The sequence below is a fragment of the Anomaloglossus baeobatrachus genome, unplaced genomic scaffold (genome assembly GCF_048569485.1).
Source record: "Anomaloglossus baeobatrachus isolate aAnoBae1 unplaced genomic scaffold, aAnoBae1.hap1 Scaffold_4944, whole genome shotgun sequence".
NCBI classification, from domain to species: Eukaryota; Metazoa; Chordata; class Amphibia; order Anura; family Aromobatidae; genus Anomaloglossus; species Anomaloglossus baeobatrachus.
In genome coordinates, this window is record NW_027444296.1 from 2,501 (window position 1) to 10,939 (window position 8,439).

General features: G+C 65.1%; 1 protein-coding gene across 2 annotated transcripts; it reads left to right on the forward strand.

Moving 5' to 3' along the window:
- Positions 1-3,881: 3,881 nt before the first annotated feature.
- On the forward strand, positions 3,882-6,600 carry LOC142282078 (exosome complex component MTR3-like). Of its 2 annotated transcripts, none has more exons than XM_075332935.1 (2): positions 3,882-4,530; positions 6,101-6,600. In XM_075332935.1, the coding sequence occupies exons 1-2, from the start codon at positions 3,883-3,885 to the stop codon at positions 6,254-6,256; spliced, it is 804 nt and encodes a 267-aa protein (XP_075189050.1). In that variant the 5' UTR covers position 3,882; the 3' UTR covers positions 6,257-6,600. The 2 variants fall into 2 exon arrangements, with proteins under 2 accessions (XP_075189050.1, XP_075189049.1); XM_075332934.1 differs by having other exon boundaries at positions 3,883-4,488.
- The last annotated feature ends 1,839 nt before the right edge of the window (positions 6,601-8,439 follow it).

An 8,439-nucleotide genomic window follows, 5' to 3' on the forward strand; every position in this document is an offset into this window, starting at 1 on the left:
GTTTCTGGCGGTCGCTCTGCCCCCTCCTCTCTCTGGTTTCTGGCGGTCGCTCTGCCCCCTCCTCTCTCTGGTTTCTGGCGGTCGCTCTGCCCCCTCCTCTCTCTGGTTTCTGGCGGTCGCTCTGCCCCCTCCTCTCTCTGGTTTCTGGCGGTCGCTCTGCCCCCTCCTCTCTCTGGTTTCTGGCGGTCGCTCTGCCCCCTCCTCTCTCTGGTTTCTGGCGGTCGCTCTGCCCCCTCTCTCTGGTTTCCGGCGGTCGCTCTGCCCCCTCCTCTCTCTGGTTTCTGGCGGTCGCTCTGCCCCCTCCTCTCTGGTTTCTGGCGGTCGCTCTGCCCCCTCCTCTCTCTGGTTTCTGGCGGTCGCTCTGCCCCCTCCTCTCTCTGGTTTCTGGCGGTCGCTCTGCCCCCTCCTCTCTCTGGTTTCTGGCGGTCGCTCTGCCCCCTCCTCTCTCTGGTTTCTGGCGGTCGCTCTGCCCCCTCCTCTCTCTGGTTTCTGGCGGTCGCTCTGCCCCCTCTCTCTGGTTTCCGGCGGCTGCTCTGCCCCCTCTCTCTGGTTTCCGGCGGTCGCTCTGCCCCCTCCTCTCTCTGGTTTCTGGCGGTCGCTCTGCCCCCTCCTCTCTCTGGTTTCCGGCGGTCGCTCTGCCCCCTCCTCTCTCTGGTTTCCGGCGGCCGCTCTGCCCCCTCGTTTCTCTGGTTTCTTGCGGTCGCTCTGTCCCCTCCTCTCTGTGGTTTCCGGCGGCCGCTCTGTCCCCTCCTCTCTCTGGTTTCCGGCGGTCGCTCTGCCCCCTCCTCTCTCTGGTTTCCGGCGGTCGCTCTGCCCCCTCCTCTCTCTGGTTTCCGGCGGTCGCTCTGCCCCCTCCTCTCTCTGGTTTCCGGCAGTCGCTCTATCCCCTCCTCTCTCTGGTTTCCGGCGGCCGCTCTGCCCCCTCCTCTCTCTGGTTTCCGGCGGTCGCTCTATCCCCTCCTCTCTCTGGTTTCCGGCGGTCGCTCTGCCCCCTCCTCTCTCTGGTTTCCGGCGGCCGCTCTGCACCCTCGTTTCTCTGGTTTCTTGCGGTCGCTCTGTCCCCTCCTCTCTCTGGTTTCCGGCGGTCGCTCTATCCCCTCCTCTCTCTGGTTTCCGGCGGCCGCTCTGCACCCTCGTTTCTCTGGTTTCTTGCGGCCGCTCTGCCCCCTCCTCTCTCTGGTTTCCGGCGGTCGCTCTATCCCCTCCTCTCTCTGGTTTCCGGCGGTCGCTCTGCCCCCTCCTCTCTCTGGTTTCCGGCGGCCGCTCTGCACCCTCGTTTCTCTGGTTTCTTGCGGTCGCTCTGTCCCCTCCTCTCTGTGGTTTCCGGGGGGGCACTGTCTGTGACGGGAGTGTACAACAGAGCAAAGGATGGACGAGGCCGAGGGATGATCCAACAGGTTTATTCACAAGAACACTGGAACAGCACACGATAAGTCCACGTAAAACAGATTCGGGGCCCTTCCCGACAATCTGATGTACACCCCGTCACACTGTCCCCTCGTCCTCTCTATGGTTTCCGGGGGCCGCTCTATCCCCTTTTCTCTGTGGTTTCCGGCGGCCGCTCTGTCCCCTGTTCTCTGTGGTTTCCGGTGGCCGCTCTGTCCCCTGTTCTCTGTGGTTTCCGGCGGCCGCTCTGTCCCCTGTTCTCTCTGGTTTCCGGCGGCCGCTCTGTCCCCTTTTCTCTCTGGTTTCCGGCTGCCGCTCTGTCCCCTGTTCTCTGTGGTTTCCGGCGGCCGCTCTGTCCCCTGTTCTCTCTGGTTTCCGGCGGCCGCTCTGTCCCCTGTTCTCTCTGGTTTCCGGCGGCCGCTCTGTCCCCTTTTCTCTCTGGTTTCCGGCGGCCGCTCTGTCCCCTTTTCTCTCTGGTTTCCGGCGGTCGCTCTGTCTCCTCCTCTCTGTGGTTTCCGGCGGCCGCTCTGTCCCCTTTTCTCTCTGGTTTCCGGCGGCCGCTCTATCCCCTTTTCTCTGTGGTTTCCGGCGGCCGCTCTGTCCCCTGTTCTCTCTGGTTTCCGGCGGCCGCTCTATCCCCTCCTCTCTCTGGTTTCCGGCGGCCGCTCTATCCCCTTTTCTCTGTGGTTTCCGGCGGCCGCTCTATCCCCTCCTCTCTGTGGTTTCCGGCGGCCGCTCTGTCCCCTCCTCTCTGTGGTTTCCGGCGGTCGCTCTGTCTCCTCCTCTCTGTGGTTTCCGGCGGCCGCTCTGTCCCCTGTTCTCTCTGGTTTCCGGCGGCCGCTCTATCCCCTCCTCTCTGTGGTTTCCGGCGGCCGCTCTGTCCCCTCCTCTCTCTGGTTTCCGGCGGTCGCTCTGTCTCCTCCTCTCTGTGGTTTCCGGCGGCCGCTCTGTCCCCTGTTCTCTGTGGTTTCCGGCGGCCGCTCTGTCCCCTCCTCTCTGTGGTTTCCGGCGGCCGCTCTGTCCCCTCCTCTCTGTGGTTTCCGGCGGTCGCTCTGTCTCCTCCTCTCTGTGGTTTCCGGCGGCCGCTCTGTCCCCTGTTCTCTGTGGTTTCCGGCGGCCGCTCTGTCCCCTCCTCTCTGTGGTTTCCGGCGGCCGCTCTGTCCCCTCCTCTCTGTGGTTTCCGGCGGTCGCTCTGTCTCCTCCTCTCTGTGGTTTCCGGCGGCCGCTCTGTCCCCTGTTCTCTGTGGTTTCCGGCGGCCGCTCTGTCCCCTCCTCTCTGTGGTTTCCGGCGGCCGCTCTGTCCCCTCCTCTCTGTGGTTTCCGGCGGCCGCTCTGTCCCCTCCTCTCTGTGGTTTCCGGCGGTCGCTCTATCCCCTCCTCTCTGTGGTTTCCGGCGGCCGCTCTGTCCCCTTTTCTCTCTGGTTTTCGGCGGCCGCTCTGTCCCCTCCTCTCTGTGGTTTCCGGCGGCCGCTCTGTCCCCTCCTCTCTGTGGTTTCCGGCGGTCGCTCTGTCTCCTCCTCTCTGTGGTTTCCGGCGGTCGCTCTGTCTCCTCCTCTCTGTGGTTTCCGGCGGTCGCTCTGTCTCCTCCTCTCTGTGGTTTCCGGCGGCCGCTCTATCCCCTTTTCTCTCTGGTTTCCGGCGGTCGCTCTATCTCCTCCTCTCTGTGGTTTCCGGCGGCCGCTCTGTCCCCTTTTCTCTCTGGTTTCCGGCGGCCGCTCTGTCCCCTCCTCTCTGTGGTTTCCGGCGGCCGCTCTGTCCCCTCCTCTCTGTGGTTTCCGGCGGTCGCTCTGTCTCCTCCTCTCTGTGGTTTCCGGCGGCCGCTCTGTCCCCTCCTCTCTGTGGTTTCCGGCGGTCGCTCTATCCCCTCCTCTCTGTGGTTTCCGGCGGCCGCTCTGTCCCCTTTTCTCTCTGGTTTTCGGCGGCCGCTCTGTCCCCTCCTCTCTGTGGTTTCCGGCGGCCGCTCTGTCCCCTCCTCTCTGTGGTTTCCGGCGGTCGCTCTGTCTCCTCCTCTCTGTGGTTTCCGGCGGTCGCTCTGTCTCCTCCTCTCTGTGGTTTCCGGCGGTCGCTCTGTCTCCTCCTCTCTGTGGTTTCCGGCGGCCGCTCTATCCCCTTTTCTCTCTGGTTTCCGGCGGTCGCTCTATCTCCTCCTCTCTGTGGTTTCCGGCGGCCGCTCTGTCCCCTTTTCTCTCTGGTTTCCGGCGGCCGCTCTGTCCCCTCCTCTCTGTGGTTTCCGGCGGCCGCTCTGTCCCCTCCTCTCTGTGGTTTCCGGCGGTCGCTCTGTCTCCTCCTCTCTGTGGTTTCCGGCGGCCGCTCTGTCCCCTTTTCTCTCTGGTTTCCGGCGGCCGCTCTGTCCCCTTTTCTCTCTGGTTTCTGGCGGCCGCTCTGTCCCCTCCTCTCTGTGGTTTCCGGCGGCCGCTCTGTCCCCTCCTCTCTGTGGTTTCCGGCGGCCGCTCTGTCCCTCTCTCCCCGCCTCTCTGGCTGTGGAGGACCGCAGTTATGCCGGGTGACAGCCGCCGTGTGCGCGGCCCGGACGAGTCTCAGTGCCCGCTGCTGTACGCGGATTCCCGGGAGCCCCCGGCGGGGAGGACGGGCCGCGCTGCCGGGGAGCCGCGGGCGGTGTTTGTGCGGGCCGGGCTCCTCAGTCAGGCCGCCGGCTCCGCGTACATAGAGGTCGGGGGCACGAAGGTGCTGTGCTCGGTGTCCGGGCCCCGGGAGTGGGGCGGCGGGGAGAGCCGCGGCCGCCTCCTGTGTGAGCTGCGCTGGGCTCCGTTCTCCCGGGCCGGGGCCTGGGCCTCCGCCGCCGCCTCCCGCCCGGCCGCTCTTCTGCTGCAGGAGTGCCTGGAGGCGGCGGTGCGGCTGGAGCGCTTCCCGCGGGCGGAGCTGCTGCTGTGTGCGCTGGTGCTGGAGGACCGGGGCTCCGCGCTGCCGGCCGCCGTCTCCTGCGCCTCCCTGGCCCTGGCGGACGCGGGGGTGGAGATGTACGACCTGGCGGTGGGCGCGGGGCTGAGCCGCGGAGCGGAGGAGCTGCTGCTGGACCCCGAGGACGCGGAGGAGGCGGCGGGAGCCACCATGTACCTGAGCCTGCTGCCGGCGCTGCACCAGGTACTGCGGGGGGACCGCGGGGGAGAGGAGGCGCTGCACCAGGTACTGCAGGGGGACCGCGGGGGCGGGGAGAGGAGGCGCTGCACCAAGTACTGCGGGGGGACCGCGGGGGCGGGGAGAGGAGGCGCTGCACCAGGTACTGCGGGGGGACCGCGGGGGCGGGGAGAGGAGGCGCTGCACCAAGTACTGCGGGGGGACCGCGGGGGCGGGGAGAGGAGGCGCTGCACCAGGTACTGCGGGGGCGGGGAGAGGAGGCGCTGCACCAGGTACTGCGGGGGGACCGCGGGGGCGGGAGAGGAGGCGCTGCACCAGGTACTGCGGGGAGAGGAGGCGCTGCACCAGGTACTGCGGGGGGACCGCGGGGGCGGGGAGAGGAGGCGCTGCACCAAGTACTGCGGGGGGACCGCGGGGGCGGGGAGAGGAGGCGCTGCACCAGGTACTGCGGGGGCGGGGAGAGGAGGCGCTGCACCAGGTACTGCGGGGGGACCGCGGGGGCGGGAGAGGAGGCGCTGCACCAGGTACTGCGGGGAGAGGAGGCGCTGCACCAGGTACTGCGGGGGGACCGCGGGGGCGGGAGAGGAGGCGCTGCACCAGGTACTGCGGGGGCGGGGAGAGGAGGCGCTGCACCAGGTACTGCGGGGGGACCGCGGGGGCGGGAGAGGAGGCGCTGCACCAGGTACTGCGGGGAGAGGAGGCGCTGCACCAGGTACTGCGGGGGGACCGCGGGGGCGGGAGAGGAGGCGCTGCACCAGGTACTGCGGGGAGAGGAGGCGCTGCACCAGGTACTGCGGGGGGACCGCGGGGGCGGGAGAGGAGGCGCTGCACCAGGTACTGCGGGGGTGGGGAGAGGAGACGCTGCACCAGGTACTGCGGGGGGACCGCGGGGGCGGGGAGAGGAGGTGCTGCACCAGGTACTGCGGGGGGGCGGGGAGAGGAGGCGCTGCACCAGGTACTGCGGGGGGACCACGGGGGTGGGGAGAGGAGGTGCTGCACCAGGTACTGCGGGGGGACCGCGGGGGCGGGGAGAGGAGGTGCTGCACCAGGTACTGCGGGGGGACCACGGGGGCGGGGAGAGGAGGTGCTGCACCAGGTACTGCGGGGGGACCGCGGGGGCGGGGAGAGGAGACGCTGCACCAGGTACTGCGGGGGGACCGCGGGGGCGGGGAGAGGAGGTGCTGCACCAGGTACTGCGGGGGGACCACGGGGGCGGGGAGAGGAGGCGCTGCACCAGGTACTGCGGGGGCGGGGAGAGGAGGCGCTGCACCAGGTACTGCGGGGGACAGGCGGAGGGAGGCAGCACCGGGGACCGCGGGGAGAGGAGACACTGCACCAGGTACTGCGGGGGACAGGCGGAGGGAGGCAGCACCGGGCACCGCGGGGAGAGGAGGGAGGCAGCACCGCGGGGAGAGGAGGGAGGCAGCATCGGGGACCGCGGGGAGAGGAGGTGCTGCATCAGGGACCGCGGGGGCGGGGAGAGGAGGCGCTGCACCAGGTACTGCGGGGGAGCTTCACTAGATACCGCTGGGAGGGTAAGCGGGCCCTATATACTGGTGTGTAGGGTCGGGGGCGGTATACCGTGGCGGCTGTGACCCCCGATGTGTCTCTCCTGCAGGTCTCCGGTCTCCTGTGCAGCGGTGAGTGGGAGGGTGACAGCCCGGCGGCGGCGGTGCAGATGTGTATGGAGGGCTGTCAGCGGCTGTACCCCGTGCTGCAGCAGAGTCTCCTGAAGGCGACAAAGAGGAAGGTGGCGGCCCCCCAGTCCGGATGACGAGTGGCTGCCCCCCAGTCCGGATGACGAGTGGCTGCCCCCCAGTCCGGATGACGAGTGGCGGCCCCCCAGTCCGGATGACGAGTGGCGGCCCCCCAGTCCGGATGACGAGTGGCTGCCGGCGATGGCGGCTCTGGCCTCGGGGAGGCTTCTTGTATATTTTCTGAACGTTATGATCTTCAATCCGCTGCACTCAGAGGATGGACGAGCGACCGAGGAGCTGGTGCGTCACCCCTGTGACTGGGGGGCACTGACCGCTGGGGGTTGTCACATCCCCTCCCCCGTCCTGGACTATTTGTTTTGTTTTTTTTGTAAGAATTGTATAAAAGTTTTTTCATAGGAAACGCTGTTCTGTGATTTTCTGTAGCAACAACTGTGACTGAGCGGAGCTGCGAGATACGAGCTGCGAGATACAAGCTACTGATCCGGGCACAGACACCCCCCCCCCTCCAGGCGCAGGCCCACCCACACCCCTCCAGATCCGGGCGCAGGCCCCCCCACACCCCTCCAGATCCGGGCGCAGGCCCCCCCACACCCCTCCAGATCCGGGCGCAGGCCCCCCCACACCCCTCCAGATCCGGGCGCAGGCCCCCCCACACCCCTCCAGATCCGGTCGCAGGGTTTCCCCCCACCCCTCCAGATCCAGGCGCAGGCCCCCCCCACACCCCTCCAGATCCGGGCACTGGAGGGTCTGGAGTACGCACTGCAACGCTGAGTAATAGGAGGGTCTGGAGCACGCAGGGCAGGAGATCAGGCTGGTGCTGGTGTCTTATATTGGAGAACCTGCTGTCATCTGGATCCTTCCCACATATTTACTTGTCTTCATCGGGTAACGTCAAGGCTGGAGCTCTTCGTGTGCCCGACCAGTTGTGGTCCTTGTTTTGGAGCAAGGATGTGATGGTCCTGGAGCCCCCCATGTTCTGGAGAAGGGGGTGGATCTGGTTCTATGTGGGGGTGTTTCCAGAGCTCTGTGTTCTGGAAGGGGGGTAGTTCTGGAGGAGTTGCAATGGTTTTGGAGCTCTGTTATGGAGGGGTTTCTGGAGCTTTGTGTCTGGAGTGGGTTGTTTTGGGGCATTCTGTTATGGGGTGGTGGATCTATGGTGCTGTGTACTGGAGGGGATGGTTCTAGAGCTCTGTGTTCTGGAGCATTTTGTGGTTTGAAGGGGTGGTTCTGGAGGTCTCCATGTTCTGGAGGGGGTGGTTCTGGAGCATTCCGTATTGTGAAGGGGGTGGTTCTGGAGTGCTCTGTGTCTGGAGAAGGGTGGTTCTGGAGCTCTCTGTAGTCTTCCGTGTTCTACATGTTGTCCATGTGGGATGTTACACTGGGCAGTGCTCTGTTTGACGTCTCGCGGTACGTCATACCGGGCAGTGCTCTGTTCAGCGTCTCGCGGTACATCATACCGGGCAGTGCTCTGTTCAGCGTCTCGCGGTACGTCATACCGGGCAGTGCTCTGTTCAGCGTCTCGCGGTACGTCATACCGGGCAGTGCTCTGTTCAGCGTCTCGCGGTACGTCATACTCGGCAGCGGCCAGTTCGTCGTCTTGCCGGCCCTTACACTGGGTGGTGCTCTGTTTAGCGTCTCGCAGGTCCTTCATACTGGGCAGCGGCTGCTTCCTGGTCCACTCATTAAAACTTATGAATATTCATTGCTTCCCCCACCCACCTTCGGTGACAGCATCTGTGATTGGTTACAGACAGACTGCCGGTGTCTGTGATTGGTTGCCCTTACACTAGTTGTCTGAGTCCTGACGTAGAGTGTAAAAAAAATTAAGTAATTGGAAAAAATGGTTCCCCGTATATTGATACACAGCTAAGAGAACACATGGCGGGGGGGCTGGAGCCTGTAACTGTCTGCTTTATCTGTGCTGGGTATCAAAATAACAGGAACCGCATGTGGCTTTTTAAAAACTATTTAAATAAGTAATTTAAAAAAAACCCTGTGTGATCCTCCCTTATTTTGATACCCAGCCATCATAAAGCAGACAGCTGGGGGCTGGTATTCTCAGGCTGGGGAGGCCCATGGTTATTGGGCACACCCCCAGCCTAAAACTAGCATCCCACAACCATCCAGAATTGTCGCATCTATTAGATATGCCAATCCCAGCGCCTTACCTGGCTCATCCTGATTGCCTTGGTGTGGTGGCAATTGGGGTATTATAAGGGGTTAATGACAGTTGTGATTT